The sequence below is a fragment of the Elephantulus edwardii genome, unplaced genomic scaffold (assembly GCF_000299155.1).
Source record: "Elephantulus edwardii isolate Elephantulus edwardi_28Jun2011 unplaced genomic scaffold, EleEdw1.0 scaffold00071, whole genome shotgun sequence".
In the NCBI taxonomy this organism is placed as follows: Eukaryota; Metazoa; Chordata; class Mammalia; order Macroscelidea; family Macroscelididae; genus Elephantulus; species Elephantulus edwardii.
The window spans coordinates 14266780-14288509 of record NW_006399821.1 but is presented as its reverse complement, the minus strand read 5'-3'; the positions used below and the strand labels follow the sequence as shown (position 1 = coordinate 14288509).

Below are 21730 nucleotides of genomic sequence, written 5' to 3'. Positions count from 1 at the left end.
TCTCATAGTTGTTTTAATTTGCATCTCTCTTAGGGCTAGGGATTTTGAGCATTTCTTCATGTGCTTGTTAGCCATCTGAATGTCGTCTTCGGTGAAGTCAATTAATAGTTCTAAGACAATATCAAAATATGAGAGAACCTGACTGCAATGATACTGCCTCCAGAGATTTTTAGTTCTATGATTAGAACCTTTTACTAAAAGAAGTGGGGAATGAAAGGAAAATTTTTTAAACAATGTCCCCACACCCAAGTATTGTAAGAACCTATACCTTTGATCTTGTGTGAATGTTTGTGTTCCAGGAACTAGCTGACCACAAACTGAACAAACAATTACTGGCAAAAACCATATTTTAACTAACGTCAGCAGCAGGTAACTGACCTTCTCCTTTTCCAAAGAGCCAATGAGCTAATTCCACGTCAAAGAACCCCTAGACCTTGTATAAATTCCCTTGCTTTTTTGGGCTCGGCGTCGACTTCCCTGTCTCCTGCTGAGATACAAGACGTCTTGAAGCTTCGTCACTAAAGCCTCTTGTGATTGCAGCGAGTGGATCTGGTGTGAGTTGCTCGGGGTCGCGCCTGGTCTGGGAAAAGCCCTAGTTTGTGGTCTTTCAGATGTCACAAAAGAAACTAAAAATTGTGATAACGAAGGAGAAGGGGTGAGCATATAGGGGGCTGATTTTATGCTTTCTAGGGTGTTTTCCCTACTCTTGTTTTTAGAAAACCAAAATGCCTTTGCAATGCTAGCTGTAGGTAGTTCGTGGTCTTTCTCCGCGAACTTCTTGTTATGAGCTGACCCTCTAGCGAGTTTTCCGAGGCTGTAACTCGCATGAGAGGAGACTGCCCAGCTTTCTCTACCAGAGCAATCCTTGGATTGGCAGAACTTCCTCATTTAAGTGGTTAGACTTTGGCAGCCAGAACACACATTCAAATACCCTCCACTAAAGAAGCCAATAGCGTGTCTCCGCCAATACCTGCGTTTCTGGGAGGGGCGGGGAGTGACCCGGTCTCGCGGGAATCTAGGCCGCCAGCCACGTGACTCCCCCACCCCGCCCGGCTCCCGCCCCTCGGAGCCGAGGAGCCACGTAGACTGAGTCGTTCAGCTCGGGGCGGGGCCACGGCGGAGCTGAGCGTGGTGCGTGCCCCGCCTCTTCTGCCCAAGCCCCGGATGAAGAGTAACGCCATTACGGCCGGAGCCGCAGAGTATTCGCCGTTGGCGACTGGACACAGGCTGGTTGCACCATGAGACTCCTCCCCCGCCTGCTTCTGCTTCTTCTGCTGGTGTTCCCCGCCACCCTCGTGCTCAGAGGCGGCCCTGGAGGTGAGGCAGGGGCAGTGGGTGGTGGGACTTAGCCGGGATGGAAACGCCAGGCAACTTTGAAATTGGGGCTGGCTGGAGACTGTTGGAGTACAGCGTCCACTTTCCTGGCCCCAGTCGGCCACCTTCTCAAGTCTTGGGCGCATAGCCGGTGGCCCAGTGCGCTCAGCGAGCCCCAGTGCATGTCCCCGCCATGCAGAGTGCAGTGGGCAGTGCCCAGCGGTCGTGCCCCTGCGGCCCACAGCGGTCCCCGGGCTGCCCGAAGCGCTGATCCTGGGCTTGACCGGCTGTCCAGAGCGATGACCCTGGGCCTCGGCCACCTTTCTGGAGCGCTGCAGTCCACTTTGGTACTTCTGGCCCCCACCTTCAGGGGTGCGCTCCACCCCCGTCCCATCGCCTCTGGGCTGACGTGTCGCTAGTGGCCGCGCTGGTCCCTCATTCATTTAGAGAAGCTCTTTCTTTACTCACCTAAGCTGTTAGAGCAAACTGTCCCTCCAGTCATTTGCCCCGTTTATCAGCACTCAGACCCTGTGTGTCATCTGGAGTCTTCATTCCAGAGTAAACTCCAGATCTCAACTGTGTGAGATGCCTCTGTCTTGCCCACGTTTTCTCCAGCTGTCTTTTGTTTGTAGAAACATTGTCTGGAAAAACTACTCTTAGAGATTTGTTTTATATATTGTATAATATATATTATATATATTTTTTATATATTGTTGTGTACGTATATAGGCTTATTCTTCCAGCAGTTACCTTTACGTAAAAGTAACGTTCGGTAGCATTACTCTAAAAATGTAGAGTCTTAATTTCTTGACCTTGTTCTGATATGAACTTCATTTACCAGTCTGAAAGATGAAAGGATGTCTGGCTAAATGATCTCCAGAATTTCTTTCTGTTTCATGAGTTTATGTTGCTGCCTGGCAAAATTAGAGACACAGTAAAACCATTAGTGGATTTACTTTCAGGTTTAAAGAGAAATTCTTTTCCTTTGGAAGCATTTTTTTTTCTCTTACAACTTCTTAGGATTTTGAAACTTTTGTAAAGAAGTATCAGTTGAGGGTCTAAGCAACCTAATATTCTATAAACACTTTTTTTTCTTTTAACGGGTGTTTTATTTTTCAGAAGCCCTCAAATGTAATAAAGTACAACTTTAAAATAATTTTATATCAAACATAGGTATATTCCTTACAGATTTTTGAAAATAATAAATTTTTTTTTTTTTGAAAATAATAAAATTTTTAATGCACTCATTTGGTCAAGCTGTTCTTTGAGCACTTCCTCCACTCTTACCAGTTCATAATGTGTCATTCATTATTATTTTTCAGAAGGACTAACCAATGAGAATTAAAGAATGGAGAAAGACTTGCAGTGGGTGGTCTTTATGTAGCCCACTTTTCCCCTGGGCCTTGCAGAATATACACATGCTTCCTTTCCCTCACCCAGCCCTCTGCTGAGTTGCCACATCATCGCTTCTGAGAAATGTTGGAAGGCTCACTAATGCTTTGAAGTTGCTTAGAGAATCTAGACAGTACTTTTAAAGGAAATTGTCTTTTTATAGTTATTGACGTTACAGTCTATACATTTTTAATTTGTGATTTTAAGTTTTACTGAGCAGTGTGTATTTCATGCAACGTTTTTAACATGGATGCAATCCTTGGAATTGCATACTATAACATTCAAAGAGTTTGCGGGCTTTTTAAAAGTGATCTACATTTGCCATTACGACTGTCAACCAAAACAAACAAACAAAAAACCAAATCACCATCCCCACTGCTGTTGGAGATTACTAATGCGTTTCGGAGACTCAATCCTTATGGGAGAAGAGTTACCCATCCTTCTGTCTTGGAACAACTGGTGAATTTGAATCATTGGCCTTTCAATTAGCAGCCCAGCACCTTATATACTACAGGGCTCTTGCAGTTGCTCATACTGCTGTTGTTGGGTTGCACGCAACCCATAGCCAACCCTCCAGTAAGTTTTCAGAGGCAGTAAATTACACAGGAGGAGATTGTCCATATTCCTGTCGCAGAGCAACTGATGGATTTGTTGTTGGCAGCACAATTCCTTAACAATAAAATAGGGAGCCACTAGGGTTCCCTGTTCATATTACTTGTTAAGTAGACCTTATTCTAGATGCAGCATGATTTGGCATCATTTACGTAAATTATGAGATTATGTTCTCTAAGGAGAAAGTTGGCTACGTAGTAGTAGTAGTAGTAGTAGTAGTAGTAGTAGCAGCAGCAGCTGCTAACGGAATTATTTCGGCTAATAGTGACCCTGCGTACAACAGAACTGAACACTACCCAAGCCTTGCTGTATTTAAACCATTGTTGCAACCACTGTGTCACTCCATCTCATTGACGGGTTTTTTTTCTTTTTTCATTGTCCTAGTTTACCAAGAGTAATTTCTTCTTTAGGGACTGTTCATAACTCATTTCCACCAAGTCAAAACCAACTCACAGCTGTCCATTCAGCATGTGTGCTGGAGGCTGTAAGTACATAGGAGATTGCTCAGCTTTCTCCCACACAGCTTCTGGAGGATTCAGGCTGCTAAACAGGTGCTGCCTTTGGGTTAGCAGAGCAACTCCCTAAGGACTTTACCACCAAATCTCCTTCTCTAGGAAGTTCTTGTTAAGAACTAACTCATAGTTGACTCTCCAGTAGGTTTTCATAGGCAGTAAATTGCATGAGAGGAGATACCCATCTTTCTCCCTCAGAGCAGCAGCTGGTGGATTCAAACCGAGTAACTTGGTTTGGCAGTGCAGTTCTTTATCTCTAAGCCACCAGAGCTTCCTCTCCAGGAAGTAGTCCTACCTAGCAACATGTTCATATTATGAAACAAGTTTTCTTGTCTTCTTTTTTAAGAAGACACGACATCCTGGCTACACTTCTTGCAAGATATTTTTGTTCTTTTAGCAGTCCATGGTATAGGCTGAATTCTTTATTAACACATTTTAAAGGTGTTACTAGTCTTCAGTCATCCCATGCATCAGAAGTGATTAAAAATGCCACGAGTGGAGTCCCATGTCCTCAAAATGACATCTTTGCATTTTGACACTTCAAAAAAAGTCTTTTGCAGATTTACTCAATGTGGTCTCTTAACTTCAGTCTTTACTCTGTTTTAAGGAGGCAGCTCTTCCCTAGTTATATTTTTAATATCATACAACTTGTTAGATGCCATTTAGTCAGCCGTGACCAATAGCAATCCTATGAGCAGCAGATTTATACACTACCTGATTGTCCTATGCCATCCTCATCATCTCCAGTATACTTGAGCCCAGTGTTACAGCCACTGTGCTAGTCCATCCACTTGAGGATCTTCTCTTTCAGTGACTTCTCCACCTTTCCAAGCATGATGTCTTTTTTTTTTTTTTTAAGTACTGGACCCCTCTATAGCATGCCCAAAGTACGTGAAATGAAGTTTGTATTGGAGGGGCTCATTTTTCAGCACTATATCCAATAATATTTCCCCACTGTTTACACTGGTCAGGTTTTCAGAAGTAGATCACCAGCCTTGCCTTCCTATTCTGTCTTAGTCTGGAAGTTCCACTGAACTTTGACCACTATGGGTGACCATCTTGGTATTTGAAACACCAGTGGTATAGCATCCAGAGTTACAACAAGCAAATCACCACAGTAAAGCAAACTGAAAAGAGTGTTAGTTGTTACCTGTATTTGGTATTAAAAAAACATATTCCCAGGGTAAAGAATAACTGCTTGCTTTACCATTTCCTAAGGGTCATTAGCGGTAGCTCAAGATCTTACAGAGGATGAAGAAACAGTAGAAGATTCAATAATTGAAGATGAAGATGATGAAGCTGAAGTGGAAGAAGATGAACCCACAGATTTGGTCAGTGTTATATACGATATAGTACATCTAGAATGTACCTAATAATCGAGAAATTCTTTTTTATGGAAAATTTAGTATTAAAAGATAATTTTGTATTGATTATTTGCATAGAGAAAATGTTTACTTGTTCATTGACTTGTATCTTTCTGTTAAGACACACATTTATATACTGTATGTCTTCCTTGAATTGCTGCTGTTTTTATTCTCCTTATCTTGAGAGAGTAATCTGTAAGATTTTCTGTATGTATTGTTTTGCGCTCATTCTCTAACAACTTTCTCATTTGTTGTTATTTGCCATCAAGTCACCTGTGACTTATAGTAACCCTACGTACAACAGCTCTGAACCCTGCCCTGTCCTGAGCCAGTCTCACTGACTCCATTGCCCTTGTCACTGTTTCAGTCCATCCCAACCGGGGCTTTCCTCTTCTGTACTGTCCTTCCATTCTTCCGAGCATGATCCTTCTCCAGGGATTGGTCCCCCCTGCCATGTGCCCAAAATATGTCTGACAGAGCTTAAAAATCCTAGTCTAGAGTGACTTTGTTGCTTTTTAGTACTCTGGAAAGGTTTCTGACTGTACGTTTACCTAATGCAGCTAGTCTTGATTTTCTGACTGCTGGTGTCAAGAGTGTTAATTGTGGAGCCAAGTAAGCTGTAATTGTTAAAAACCTCAATCTCTTCTCTATCTATCCAGTTGGCCCACTGTGACAATAGTGTGCTGCAAATGGAAGAGTAGAGGCACTAAGTCAAAAGAAGTCAGCAGTCCTGGAGAAGCTTCCAGTTGGGTGCACTGATTGATGAGACATAGTAAAATTCACACCATTGTTACTTCAGCAAAGCTTTGTCTCAAGTCTAGTAAATTTTTAAAATACAGTTGTATTTTTCTTATAGTAACTTCTGTTTAATCTTATTTTTCTTAGGCAGAAGATAAAGAGGAAGAAGATTTATCTGGCGAACCTGAAGCTTCACCAAGTGCAGATACAACTATCCTGTTTGTGAAAGGAGAAGGTAGTATATAAATAATAATTTTAAGTTAAATATTAAATTTAACACACTTTTGGGGAAGTATGAGGTGGTTTTTGGGTGTGGGTTTTTTTCCTAAAGCCACAAAACAAAAACTGTGTTTGAACACCCATATTTGAATGTATTGTTATATGCTGTCGAATCACCTGCGACTCATAGCAACCCTATGTACAACAGCCCTAAACCCTGTTCTATTACGTGCCAATCTTATTGTCTCAGACACACCTACTCCCATTACCCCAGTAACTGAATCAGTCCACCTCAGTGAGGGTCTTCCTCTCCTGCACTGTACCCGCACCCTCCCAAGCATGACGTCCCTCTCCAAGGACTGACCCCGCCTTGCAGTATGTCCAAAGTATGCCAGACAAAGCTTCAGAATCCTTGCCTCCAAGGAGCAGCCTGACTTCACTCTCTCCAGGATGCACTTTTTCATATATCCTGGCATTTAAGGAGAAAAAGAAAATTGGGCTCTGTTTGTTTTAAAATGGCTTTTTATTTTGGTTTTGGTTTTTAAATGTTGTTGTTTTTTTTTAATTATTATTTCTGGAGCATAGTGTGAATGCAGTCCCTTACTACCACAAATTATGCAGTCACATTTGGGGAAATCCCATGGATCAACATGTCTAGAAAGCAATGGATACGCTTTGCTATGGGAAATGTAAATGGTTTTCATACTGCCCTAACAAAGTAACTGTGTCATAGTTTGAATGTAAAATAGTAGTGAAATAATGAAATTCAGACTCTAAAGCCTCACTTTGTTGTCAAGTTGAAACCAGTTCCTAATTTCTCCTCTAAAGGGTTTTTGCACCAGAGGAGATTGCCCGTCTTTCTCCCACAGTACCACTAGTGGATTTGAACTACTAGAAAAGTAACATTGTTAGGTTAGGGACACAGGTCTGGGCTGTGCCACCAAAGCTCCCTGGTTAAAGCGTAAGGCTCATTAAAAGAAAATAGTAATCAATTTGTATTTGTTGAGAGCTGTATGCCAGGAACTGCTCTCTAATCTCGGCATATATTATTTTACTTAACAGGAGCCCTGTGAATGCTGTGAGAGCTTTTGTTACCATTTCATAGTTAAGAAATAATCTTGGCCAATGCACAATTGTAAAAAAGCAAGGACCATGTGGGAATGGCCATAGCTTATCTTTACCAACTTTACAAAGGATTATTACCCCATCAACAACACAAGCCAACTTCCCCAAACTCCCACACTTCTTTCTACTCATCCCAGTACCAGTCTGGCTGCTGGATCAGTGTTGGTCCAAAATCCGGTGTGATAACTCACAGGCCACACAGAACCATAGGAAGGAAATTAAAAGGCTATAATTCAGATTAGTAGCAGTACAATCACTCCATCAGGACAGCTTCTAAAATGTGCTCACAGGCATCTCAGCCTTGAGCCTCATGGCTTTAGGTCAGTGTTAAAGGCTCTCAGTCCGGCCAGTTGCTGATCTTCACCCCTAGTTCTCTTAACAGACTTGGGCAAAAGACTCTTAGCTCTATTTCAGTGGCATAGCAGTGACAGGGTCCACTCCCTTTCACATCAGGTCTCTGGTCCTTGACTTTGGCCCAGCTGCTGTTGCTATTAGTCTAGCTTATGCAAGAATCTCTGGCCCTGATGGGCACTTAGCACAGCCTCGACTCACCTAGTTAGGCATTATCTGCCTTAAACATTCACATCACATTTGAATGCCTTATTCTAAAATGCAGTATTTTTCCGGTCATCTTTCTTACACTTTGCTGAATTTTGTTCCTGCCTGACCTATTCTGTGCTGATTACACAAAATGCTTATGCACTCCTCTGATACTGTTCTTTGGAGCAATACCTTACCCTCTCCTTGAGACCTGTGGCTTTGAAGATCACACTTTCCTGTCCATGATGAGAGAGCCAGCCAAGTGTTTTAAGACCTACTCAGAAGTGCCTTCAAGGGAGAAACTGCTCCATTGGGGCAGTTAGTAGGAGACCTCATTCAGAGGGACAGTGTGTCTTGCTGTGATACAGTTGCACCAAACTGTATTTTTTTAGAATGAATGAATTTCTTAATTCTGCCATCTTTTGGAATAAATTCTTTTTCTGTCCTGAAAAAAAAAAAAGAGAGTCGATACATAGTTGTAAGAGTAGGCTTCAGCACAGCAGAGATGGTGAAGATGGCACAGCATTTGGCAAGGTTTCTATCTGTTGTACATGGGATCTTGCTGTGAACCGGAGCTGACTCAGCACCACCTCACAGTAACACTAAGAGGCTGCAAAACTTGTTAGTAAACAGTTTATGGAGATCAGATTCAGGCCCAGATTTGTCTAACCTTAAAATCTGTGAAGTCCAGTAGGTAGAACTCAGCTAAGTGTAGTATACATAGTAAAGACTTTATATTTAAAAATGTCCCAATTTCCCATTTAATCTTTATGTACTTTCTAACATTATACCCCCAAAGAATAAAATTTGATTGAAAGTCTTCCTTCCCCCCTTTTCTTACTGTTGTAGATGCCCAATTTGATCTCACTTTCAGATTTACGTTATTTAATTAATCGAAGTGCACAGCTGGTGCCTGGTTGAGTTTGTATCGTGCAGTGAATATTATAATTTCACCTAGGTTCAGTGTGCCTCTGTAATGGACTTTGTCTTTCTGTGACTCCTTAATATTATTTGTGGACAAATAACATCTTGAGGTAAAGGGGAGGATCACCTCACTACATAATAATGACTACTGAAAATAACAGCTCTTTAGATCACATGTTTTAGATGTGGTCTGCTCTGAAATTGAGATGATCAGTTGAACTCTTAGGATACTAGATAGAGAACAGACACAAAAAAGTTTCTGCTTAGAATCAGTTTCCATCAGTTACTAGTTAGTGGTTAGCCAGTGTTCTGTGGAAGAAGTTCTAAAAGTTTGCACTTAGGACAGGGTGTCAGAATTCTGTGTAGTCCCTGCCTTTGTTTTGTACTCTTTGAATGTTTTCTAATTTGTCTGTTTCTGTTTTGTTTATCAGATTTTCCAGCAAATAACATTGTGAAGTTCCTGGTAGGCTTCACAAACAAGGGTACAGAAGACTTTGTTGTTGAGTCCTTAGATGCCTCCTTCCGTTATCCTCAGGACTACCAGTTCTATATCCAGAATTTCACAGCCCTTCCTCTCAACACCGTAGTGCCGCCCCAGAGACAGGCAACTTTTGAGTACTCCTTCATTCCTGCAGAGCCCATGGGTGGGCGACCCTTTGGTCTAGTCATCAATCTGAACTACAAAGATTTGAACGTAAGACCCTCTAATCCTTTATTTAAAGAGAAATAGATGGGAAAATTAATGTTGCTTCTTAAGTAGTCCTGTATTTGTTCATCTTTAGTGCCTGTTTGATGGTTGAAACAGTGCTAGGCTCCAAGGAAGGAAAGAGAAATTGCCTATCTGTCTTCAGTTATGCATTGGATTCCTTGAAGAAGATAACACTCTCACAGTGATAGGTGCTGTGGGCTGGAGATCAGCATGTGGTGCTATGCTGTGACCTTGCCTCTTTTAAACGCAGCAAACTGCATGCTGGCTTCTACTCCTCGTTCAAATACTAATACTTACGAAATTATTTGGTTTGTACTTCTGTAACTTCCGGTTCTACCCACTTTACAGCTTCCGTTTGTAAATTGGTGGCCTTTATGGTTAAGTATTCACTTGCTAAACTGAAAAGTTAGAGGCTGAAATCTGTCAACTTCTCCACCAGTGAAAGATGTGGCAATCTGTAAGCCATACAGGAGGGGATTGCAGATAATGGGTTAGAAACACAGGAGAGGCATAGAATAGACCCTGCTTTGGTTACCACTGCAACTTCCTATCGACTAGATTACCAGATGAGTCAAAATTGATAATAATAGAGATTTTCTTTGGTATTTGTAAGTTTTGAGGCCTTTTGAAATTGTTCTTTTAGCTTACATCCTCAAAGATAAAATAGAATATTTTTAAGGTATTCTTAACTGAAAGATTTATGGTTTCGCTTTTAATTTTTGGGAATCATATGGCCTAATAAGAAACTTGGATGTCATTCTAATGATAGTTATGCGTGTTAAAATACATATCCAGTGGATAAATGAGTGAAGCACACTACAGATTTCTTACTGAAAGTTGACTTCTTGATGTTGGCTCTACTTGCTTTCTGATTGAAAGTATGTTTAAACCATTTCCTTTTCAAGTCTCGCGGAAGCTTATTCAGTGATGTCTCACTGTTTTCCTTATATCTGAGTTAAATTTCTCTTGCTACAATTTTTCTCCTTATAAAGGAGAGGGAAGGTTTTTAATCCTTTCTAGTGTCAAAATAATTTAAAAAGTGCTCTCTAAACGTTTAGGTAAATAACTTAAGAATCTATTTCATACTGTTTTCAAGTAAAATTAGAGTTAATCCAACAGGTGACTAGAGTGAGAGAAAAGGTTTCATTTGCATTTTTATTATTTCAGTTAGTGTGTTCTGATTTTTGGATTTGTCTGAGTAAAGGAATAGATATTGAAGGATTGTAAAGTAAAACGAGAATTTAGCAATAACCGAAAGTCTAAGAAAAGTAGTAGTATTGTGAATCATCATACATTCCGAATAGTTATCTATTTTCCTTAAGGTTGAAAACTAAGTAGTATTAAACTAACGAATTGTTTCTGATTGATAAAAGATCCATTAATTGAAAAGAAATTAATTTTCTTTTTAGTATTTTTAATTTTTCTTTTATATTGGTTTGCTTACAAAGTTCCTGTAGGTTGTATTTCACACTATCCTTCATTCACATTGTATTTCATTCCTTTATCACCTTGTTTTTCCTGATTGCCACCAGATCTCCTTTACCCTTCTCTCCCTCCACCGACCAAATTATTTGACCCTATGATTTCCTTCCTGCCCATCCTAACCCCTCTGCTCCTACCCCCCGTCCCTGGATCCTCATACATATTTTACTAGTTAATCCTTCTATTTCTAGAATAATGTTCTTATGCAGTATTTGTCCTTATGAGACTGAGTTAGTTCACTCAGCCTAATGTTATCCAGTCTCTTCTAAGTTACATAGTAATTTTTGAAATGATTGCTCCTAATTTTCATTCTGTTTTTAATTGTTGTCTACGGTTGAGTTGGAACCGACCCACAGCTGACTCTGGTGGGTTTTCAGAGGCAGGGGAGGAGATTGCCCATCATTTTCCCATTGAGCAGCTGGTGACCTAAAACAACTTGCCTTTGATATTATAGCGCAGCTTCTTGACATTAGGCCACCAAAGTGGTCTGATTCTTGGAATGATCTGCTACTATAGCATATTCATTGTGTGTTTTCCTTTTGTTTGTAAGCAAAAGGAGCTAGCGTTTCTTGTTTTTGCTGTTTTTCTTGTATCTTTTTTTTTTATTATTATTTTGTGTGCGTGTACCGTCAAATCAGATCTGACTGGTACAGGAGGATATTGCGCCTCCTTCTCCGGCAGAGCATCTGGTGGATTCGAACCATGTTCCTCTGGGATTGCAGTGCAGCTTCTTGCCACTAGGCCACCAGAGCTCCCCCTGTTTTTCTTGTATCTTGTACTATAATTTGTCAAAGGAAAAGACAGAACAGCTTTGACCAAGTTGGAGACATTTTTGTTTTGCAGAAGGTAACATAATGATGTTGAATCCTGGACATTAGGTAGTACAGTTAAATAGTTTTGTTGAGTCTTACTCATCTTCGAAGTGGAGAAAACTAATTCTATTGAGGAAACTGTTCTAAAATAATCGTGTCAGATTAGGGGGGGTTTCTTTGGTGCATTTTAATTTCCCCTTTCTTTTAAACAGGGTAATGTATTCCAGGATGCTGTCTTCAATCAAACTGTAACAATTATTGAAAGAGAGGATGGATTAGATGGAGAAACGTAAGTAAAAGTTGCTGTATTCAATAGATCTTGGTTTTAAAGGTAGGATTACAAGTCTTGCACCTGCCAGCATTTTTTTTTAAAGCAGTAAAAAGCAAAGATTCTGAGGCTCCGTCTAACATACTTTGGACATGTTGTGAGGAGGGACCGGTCCCTGGAGAGGGATATCATGCTTGGGAGGGTGGAGGGACAGCGCAGGAGAGGAAGGCCCTCTATGAGGTGGATTGATTCAGTGACTGGGATAATTGGGATGGGAGTGCCAGAGACAGTGCGATTGGCACAGGACAGAGTGGAGTTTAGGGCTGTTGTACATAGGGTTGCTATGAGTCGCAAGGGACTCGACGGCACATAACAACAAAACAACAACAAAAATTGTATGGACTGTAGCTTTAGTGACATTCTTACTTTTTTTTTGGTGTGACATTCTTACTACACAGTGCTTCTTTAGATGATTCTTGAGCTGTTAATGCTAAATTGGGAAAGGTAATTAAAACAGCTTTTTAAAAGTAGTTGACTTTTGCTACTGTTTTTTGAATTTTTTTTCCACTTAATTCCCTCAAACTGACTACCATCTTAAGCCAAGTGATGTGCCTCAAAAATTAATATTGAAACCAAGTTAAAAAAATTGACCTTGGAAAATGTAGGGTCCTTTGCAGAGATGTATATATATATTATGAATAATAAACCATCCATCATTGTATACTTATGTTTGAAGTGATTGTTATTAAATTGTGAAAAATGTAAGACTTGGGAAAAAAACCCTAATGTAATGTTTGTGGGCCTTGAATTTAACAATTAAGCAATTTGTTTTAGTCATAACATGGATTTTTTTTTGGTCAGCTATTTACTCTTGAAAGAAACATAAAGGAAACATAAAAATTACTACATAAATTTGAGTTGAATTAAAAAATGCTTTTTATCTTCACCTCCACAAATTAATTGGAAGCTTATGCGTTAGATTGTAGTTGTAATTATCTGTGGTGTATGTCTTATTAATTACAGCAGATTTGTATATTTTGTTTTATATCAGAATCTTTATGTACATGTTCCTTGCTGGTCTTGGGCTACTGGTGGTTGTTGGCCTTCATCAACTCCTAGAATCTAGAAAGGTAATTATGAATGAATGCTCTGGGTTTATGTATTTCCAGGTGTACTTTGTCTTTTTAAAAGAAAACCTGAAGAGACTAAATTTCAAATTTCACTTCCATTTATGATGTTTTTCCTTTGATAATTTTATTTCATATGTAAGCAGCTCAGGTTTCACTGTATTTCCTTTAATGCTGTTGTTTGCTGTCAAGTCTGAACCAACTCATAGCTGATCTTCCAGTGTGTTTTCAGAGGCAGTAAATCACGTGGGAGGAGATTGCCCATCCTTTTCCCATGGAGCAGCTTGTGGATTTGAACTATATGCCTTTGGGGCTGTAGTGTAGCCTCTTACTACTACAGAGATAATTTAAACTATGGACATAATTCTTAAGTGGTTAAGGAAGTACTTTCATTTGAAAGGGGTGATCTGATGATACCTCCCATAGGAACTTGGCTGCTAACTTTGCACCTCTGGCAGTTCACATCTACCAGCAGCTCTGAAGGTGAAAGAATAATAATCAGTGTGGTTTACAGCCTTGGCAGGCCACCCTGTAGGGTCAGCTATTAGTTGATTCTGACACCATGGCATTAAGAGAGTTTCATTTGAAAAAAACAGGTTTCTGTATTCTGTCAACATTTTTCTTGGTAGAATAATAAAGTGGTAACTCCCAATTATCGACCATAACCATGGCTTTCTCTCTGGACTTGGTAGGTGTTTACTTTACTGCATCCTATTTCCCTTCCCTTCCCCTTTCTCTCTCTCTTCATTCCCACCTCCCACAAAATAAACAGTATCCTCCAAATATATTTGTCCTTACTGAAAAAGTATAATACAGTTGCATCAAATCTATATTAAAAATGACAGTCTCTCTTCTTGCTGCTGAGTCAGACCTGATGTTTCATAGCTTACCTCCCTTGGGTTTTCAAGGCTGTAAATCACATGGAAGGAGATGCCCATCTTTCTCCCTCGGAGCTCTGTGAATCTTCATACTGCCTCAGCAGTGCAATTCCCTACAGACTGTTTTCACCAGAGCTCCCTAGAAACCATAATAAGTGTTGTTATAGGTACTTTTCTTTTTAAAGAGGAAGTATGTATTGCTTATATGTTCATATCCATACATTTCTTCACCTCATTTTTATAATATTTTTGCTATAACTTACAGAATACAGAAATTTCACATTTTTGTGTCACCTTTTGGGTTTTGGTGTGGATTGTGGTTTTTGAAGTGAAGCCGTGCTTTAGTTCACTTTCTTTTCTATTCATAACCTAATTTGTGGACTGTATAATTCTGTTTCTTCATAGATAGCTCTGGAGATACTAACTTTTAAAAAAGTACTAAAGAGTAGAGTTGAATCCCTGTTCCCCCCCCCATTTTTAGCAGATTTCTAGGGCGCTCTAGTGGCTTAGTGTGTGGGGCATTGTGCTGCTAACCTAAAGGCAGCATGCCTATGGTTCAGATCCACCAGGAGTTCTGAAGGAGAGAGGTCGGTAACCTCCTGTGTGATTTACAGCCTCCTGCAACCTACTGGACGGTCAGCAGTGAGTTAGGTTGGAGAGGGAAAAAGTTTGAGATTTTTAGTTTAAATGAATTTTTATCAAAGCTTGCCTTTCTAAAAAAACCTTTCATTTCTGCAGCATTTATAATAAATATAATTCAACAGTAATTATGCTGAATTTTGTTGAATATAAAAAGTTTCTTTTCTTGCTGATTTTTATTCCCAAAGGGAAAGAAAATTATTGTATAAACAGAAATTCATAAATTTCTGATTTAGTTCACCAGTTACATAATAATGAAGCTTTATAGCAAAGGAAAAGAATAAGAGTATGTTTTAAAACTAGAAAAGAAACATCTATCTCTAAGATATTTAAGTACCTTTATGTTTGAGAAGTCTTAAAAATGTTATGTTTTTTTCAGCGCAAGAGACCCATACAGAAAGTAGAAATGGGTACATCTAATCAGAATGATGTTGATATGAGTTGGATTCCTCAGGAAACTTTAAATCAAATCAGTAAGTACTCTTAAATTTGGCTGGGAAATGTTTTTTTTTTTAATCTTTTATAGTTGGCAAAATAGTTTCAGTCTTCCCATTTGAAGCTCATTTCTCCATTACTTTTATACAGTCTACTATCATAGTTACAAGGACTTTTGAAGTCCAGTGTTTTCTGTAACTTAGAAATGCTTCTAAAACTATAGTTTATTTACAAATGTGTGAAGTCTTTTATTTCTAATCTTTTTCCTGTCTTTTCTTTCCTGTTGCTTCAGTGCAGAGTAGAAGAGGTGAGGCAATTGATTTTTTTAAATTGATATTTGCAGTAGTATTGAGGCTCTTGTAATGCATGTGAATACAAGTTTATGAGTGATGGAATAATTTCTAGTACTTCATTGGGTAGAAAACTAATTATTACAACTTGAAAGAATACACAGAAAATAATACCTAGCCAACACATACACACAACTAAAGAGGGATAAGTTTGGATTATATTTGTGAGGAGCCTGTAGACAACCAGATAAGGCTGTGCAGTAAGCATTCGTAAGTTCTGTTGTTAGAACAAAAGTGAATCAAGATTTGAAAGGAATTGAAACTTGCAACATAAGTGGTCCTAGTGAAAGTCATGGCGTTGAAGCATCTTTCTGAGGAAGGACAGATTTCTCATCCTCCTGACACTCAGTTTAGCAAAAATTAAATTCAAATTGAAGTATAGACCATTGCCTGTTTATAGTTCATTAGAACTTTTTTGTTGTTGTTTTAAATTTTATTTTATTAATTTTAATGAACATTTACAGAGATTTTGGATTTCCATTCATTCGTTGTTGCACTATTTTCTCTACGCCCCTAGTTTGTTCCTCTCTCTTTTTTTTCCTTGAAAGTCTGTTTTAATTGTCCCATTGCCACTGTGCTTCTCAAAACCAGTTCTGATCAATCTCCTTTGTCAGTGTGTCCTTTGCCATTCCCTATCACTCCTCCCTGAGAGAGATTTCACCCTGATTCATAAGGAAAAGGGGATGGCATATTCTCTTAGCTACTTCCTGCTGTAAAGGGGTGCTGTAGGTTTCAGGGTGAAGATCTTCTCTCACTACTCTAAAGGGTCCCTTTGCCAATAGGAAACACGGAGGCTATTGTGGAGATTGATTTTGTAATTTAGATGCACTGTTATCAGTTGTGCTTAGCCATACATGTTGATATCCTTGAAGATGCATCATGGAACTGTTGCAGCCTAGAAGACACAAATTTAACTAACAAGTTAAAAGTACATGAGACAAAAATTAAAAGCAATTATATTCCAAGTAGAGGTTCCAACAGTGGCATAAATCAAGTTACACAGGGAAGGTAGTTCTTAAAAGGCTTATTGACTAGCACTTTGTCTATTATAGTATAAAGGTTAGGAACCACAAGATGTAGAGGCTCCACTTTGTCATTTATTGTTCTTAAGTCCTGGAGCAAATTCCATCTACCACTGGGTTGTTTTACAGCTTGGAAGTCCGCATGCAGGGCAGAGGTGAAGTAAGGACTGCTTGTGAGGTTTTCCATCAATTCCAACAACTAAGAAATAGTGAAAAGAGTTGGGACCTCAGAAGGCTTTTAGGATCAAATAATAGGCTCTTGTGTCTAAGAGAAAATGAATATATTTACCAGTAATGTTAATGCTCACCCACAGCTCTTCTGGGGGGATCTGAATTGTTGAAGCATCATTAGAACTTCTTAATGAAGTTTATGATATGTTTAAAATATGAGCTATTTTTAAAGAAAAGTTAAAAATGTCTTTCACGGGGAGCTCTGGTGGCCTAGTGGCAAGAAGCTGCAACTACAATCCCAGAGGTGCACGGTTCGAATCCACCAGGTGCTCTGCCGGGGAAGGAGGGGCCATCTCCTCCTGTACCAGTCAGATCTGATTTGACGGTACATGCACACAAAAATTTAAAAAAAAAATGTCTTTCACAGAATTAGTAATACCGAAATCAAAATTAGTCCTAACAACAGCTAGAGTCTCTCTAGAAAGAATATATGACAGATATATTGGAAGATTGGGTTTATAGCATATGTCTCCCTGCCATTGTCATCCGTGAATTTAAAAGCAAAAAATATATAACAAAATTGAATTATACAGTCATTTAAGAGTGTATTTTTCAGTTTGCAGATACTGAGTACTGTATTCAACAAAGTGAATTGACAAGTGACTGTAGCAGTGGACTCAATGTCAGAGATGATGAGGATGGCACAGGATAATACAGGGTTCAGATCTGTTGTTCATAAGGTTTCTGACTCTAATTCGATTCAATAGCACCTAACAGTTACAGATTGTAATGTTTTGCTAAGTTCTAAAAGGAGTTTAAACTATCACTGTTTTCTCAGGAAGATCTATGTGAAAATATAAAGCACATGTGTAAAATAGTTGAATAATCACAGGCAGGATGTAATTATGAGTAATACAAACAATTTGTAAGTTAGGAAAAGGAGCACTAGATAGTCAGATCTTGTGGAAGGAAAGACTTTTACACTTGTTAGGTGCCTTTTTTGTACTCAGCACTCACTTGCAAAGTAAATTGCTCTTTGGGAGAAAATCTGCCAAGATTGATAACTATATTTGTCTCATTCTACAGTCTGTGTTTTCCAAAACACCATGTCAAAGAGATGAGACTTACTGCTCAAAAGGACTGGTACCATTAAAGCTAATAAACATTTTAGGGAGGGTCTCTTGTGACTTAGTGGTAAGGAATTGTGTCACCAATGCAAAAGATAAGCAGTTTGAATCCACTGGCTGCCTTACAGGTGAAAGATAGGCAATCTCCTGTGCGATTTACTGCCTCTGAAAACCCACTGCAGGGTTAGCTGTGGGTCAGTTCTGGCTTGAAAGTATATAACAAAAGCATTTTTTAACAACACTAGCTTATTTTGCTCAATTTGCAACCTCAGGTTTTTTTAGGACCATGACTACTAATCTTACCACCAAAACCCCTCTTTATTCTTTTAAAGTAAATCTATGTTGTGGGAAAAAATTATGAAATAATAGAGCTTCTGAACAACATCACTTAATTGGAATTCTCCAATTAAGATGCTAACATCTAATTAAGATGCTAACATTTTCATTAGATCTAGGAAGCTTTTGGTACATTGGCCTGTACAAGTTTATTTCTGAGATCTGCTTATTCTTTTTGGAAATTTTAAGATAGCTAGAAAACACATAATCCTTTCTCCTTGTTCCTGAGAACAAGATCCATATGGAGCCTCACCTGCAGAATTACCAGTGTCGTGGGAGACCATTTCAAATGAGTTAGAGGTATATAGAGTTTAGAGAATGAAAGTTGTGAAAAAATAAGTGTAGTTGGCATAAACATGTTTATTTGTTCTTTTTACGTTTTAGATGTATTTTTTTTTATATACCACAGTTGTTTCGCTCTCTTTTTAATGTTCTAAGTTAAAGAACTGAAGGCATACTTAGCTTTAAGAGTATTTCCATTTAGAAAGGTTTTCTTATTTGAACCATTATAACACACAAGATTCTTGATCATTTTATTAATCATATGATAACCATTCCGTGTTGAAATTTTTTTCAGTAAAGTCCTTTAGTAACTTGCTTTGCAAAACAAGATACAACAAAAGATGGTGGATGGATTACATCTGGTTATTATCTCTTAAGTCCCTTTTCATCTGTAACACTCAAGACATCGGCCACTTGCCTTGTAGAAATGTTCTTCTCAAACATTAGTGTGTGTTAATGTCACTCAGAAATTGGCCACTCTGAGGTGGAGTTTGAGACTGCATTTCAGATAACTCCTATTAGTACCCATGCTCCTGGTACCTAGGTCTCTTAGAGTACTAGGACTGAAAGGTCTCACATAGATGGAAAAGGCTGTGTATGGAGTGGATCAGGGCACCTTAGTCTTTAAACTAACATTGTTGGTCTTCATCACTCTGGATTTTCTATGGTATGTTTAAAAACCTTTATATTTATCAAGAGTTTTCTCATCTTGTTCTTATCCAATATCTTTTGGATTCTGAATTTTGAATTTTTTCATGATGAAATAAAATGCAACTTTTGGCTGCATTTGGAACAGAATATTTGGAATTTGTTTATCAGAGGACTCTAAAATACTACTTTTTTTATTCTCATTTCTCAGCTCCTTAACATTGCTGTGTTAGACACCAGATCAGATAATCGAAATTTTTAGTTTCATTCCTGAGATGAGCAGAATGGGCTGCCTTGCTGAGTGTTGTGGTGGACATTACTGATCCTACAAATCCTTTCATTTGCCACTTTAAAACTTTGTTGCGGGTGATAGAAATTTTTAGAATTAACCACTTCACACCTACACAGATAATAACATGCTTACAGATTACTACTTTTTGAAGTGCTTTTCTATTTTAATTTGATGAAAGTTGTAGACTTTCTTCATTGTAAAAATGCATTGTGCTCAAGTTTTTGAACTTGGTTTAGTCAAGTTCAAAAACGCCCAAACACCCATCTTTTACTGATCTATTTAGTGGAATACTAATGTCAGATTTATGTGTTTTATTACTGTCTTCATCTGCTCTTCGGCAGACTGCACTGACTAATCATCTTGTCATCCCAGTAAGACATCTAATCTCCAACTGTTACGTACATTAACAAAGTATGTCTCACAATAATGAGTGCCAGGGTGCATGGCAAGAGTAATGCCAAGCTCTGTTGGTTACCATTACATGCTACCTAGTCTGGGCCATGATTCTGAAGAGTTTAACAGTTAATGAAGTAGTTGTCTCTCAGTTTGTGATAAGATGTGGTTATCCTCCTTTTTTGCATAACCATCTGTTCTTTGGAAACTAATTGTGTCAAAAGCAGAATAGTTATTTTCTAAATATTGTTGATAAATATTTACCACTTATAAATATGTAAATATGGTGACATAATAATTTTAATAGGATGTTTTACGTGGCTTTTTCACTTTCACTCATGCTTAGAAATATAACCCATACTTGAATAAAACATCCCTTTCCCCCCAGTTCTTCATTTTAAAATGAAACTTGCAAACATCTCATGTTGGACAAAATCAGAACAGATTGTTTGTGCTAAATAGATAACAGAAAATCTAATATAGATAAAGGGAAAGAAAGAAAAAGATGCTTGTGTGCAGAGATGATGTTAGTATTGAAATATTATTTTGTTACTTATTCCTGATAAAGTTACGAAATTACAAAAAAATCCCACAAACTGCATGACTACATTTGTAAATACTGGTTTTGCAACTGACTAACAAGTTTCTTTTAGCTGCAGATTTCAAACTCTTAAAAATATTTCCCAAAGTGTTTACTTACACATGTTTGTTGTTGGGTTAGTATAAGCATGTTAAATTGTGAAATCTTTATTGTTCTAACAATGATGGGATTGGGTCTTTTTCTACTTCAAATTTTAATTGAGACTATTTCTTGAAGAATTATTTCAGTGATTATTTTATCTATAACTAATAGGGAGCTCTGGTGGCCTAATGAGTGTTGAATTGGCTACTCAGAAAAAAAGATGGGCTGTTCAAAAGATGAACAGTCTCCACCCATGCCATAAATTGCCTCTGAAAACCCTTGATAGTATATACAACAACATAGCTGAATAAGATGTACTTATAATTAGATGGTATTATTTCATGCATGTGTGTTTTTTCTTAGTAAAGCTGGAGGAAACCCTTAAATTACTTTTGATACTAGTATTTTTACAATAGTCAAAACTCTTTCTCTTTTCTTCCAGATAAAGCTTCACCAAGAAGGTTGCCCAGGAAACGGGCACAGAAGAGATCAGTGGGATCTGATGAGTAAATGTTCCTTTGTGCAACAATTCAGTCTTAACTTAACCCGCCCTAATGTGTTTCGTCCTGATGGGAATGAATGCAGAGAAGCCATATCACCATAGAAGGCGCCTACTACTTATGTGTGGACTGAGCAATCAGAGTCTATGGCGATAATATTGCTGAAAGTGCACTGCATTTGTTTTTCTAAAGTAACAAATTTGGGTTAGACCATTAAAATCTGTGTGTGTGCATATGTATGTAAGCAGTTGGTCTTACCAGAATCATTGTTGAACTACTTGAAGCATGCTTTTAGAATACTAATTATAATGCTTTGGTCTCGTCCTTATTGACATCTTCTTAAACTCCCTTCCAACCTAAACTTAATGACCATTTGCCCGGTAAGATTACAGATATCCTGTTTTAGACTGTTTTAAAGAAAATAATTTCTTTATTTCTTTAAAATAGGTCAAAAATCCCCATTGATGGTACAAATTAGCATTGTATTGTCATTGTTGCTGTTTTACAAATAGTATTCTAAAGGCATAAGCAAAAGTAGCTGCTTTTTTAGCAATATCATTGTTTTGGCATTTTACTATATTGCACATGTTCAGAAAACTACTCAGATGCGCACAAGGAATTTGGGGACCTTTAACAACAAAATAGTGAATGTGATAATTTTTCTGCCTTTAATACCAAGACTCCACCCAGCCACCCTCTTTTTTCTAGTACCTGTGCAAACTGAGTTGTATTGTTGTTGTTGTTCTGTTTTGACCCAGGGAATGTCTCTGCAGTGATTTTTTTTTTAAACCTGCTCAGTGTTGCTTTTTAAAGAGGTGAATTTTTTTTTTCTTTTAT

At 38.4% G+C, this 21730-nt stretch overlaps 1 protein-coding gene across 1 annotated transcript; it reads left to right on the top strand.

Annotated features, from left to right (window-relative positions):
• Positions 1–1159: 1159 nt before the first annotated feature.
• On the top strand, positions 1160–21196 carry SSR1 (signal sequence receptor, alpha). Its single transcript, XM_006888736.1, has 8 exons — positions 1160–1317; positions 5049–5161; positions 6080–6167; positions 9172–9434; positions 11956–12032; positions 13063–13141; positions 15035–15128; positions 20836–21196. The coding sequence occupies exons 1-8, from the start codon at positions 1239–1241 to the stop codon at positions 20901–20903; spliced, it is 861 nt and encodes a 286-aa protein (XP_006888798.1). The 5' UTR covers positions 1160–1238; the 3' UTR covers positions 20904–21196.
• The last annotated feature ends 534 nt before the right edge of the window (positions 21197–21730 follow it).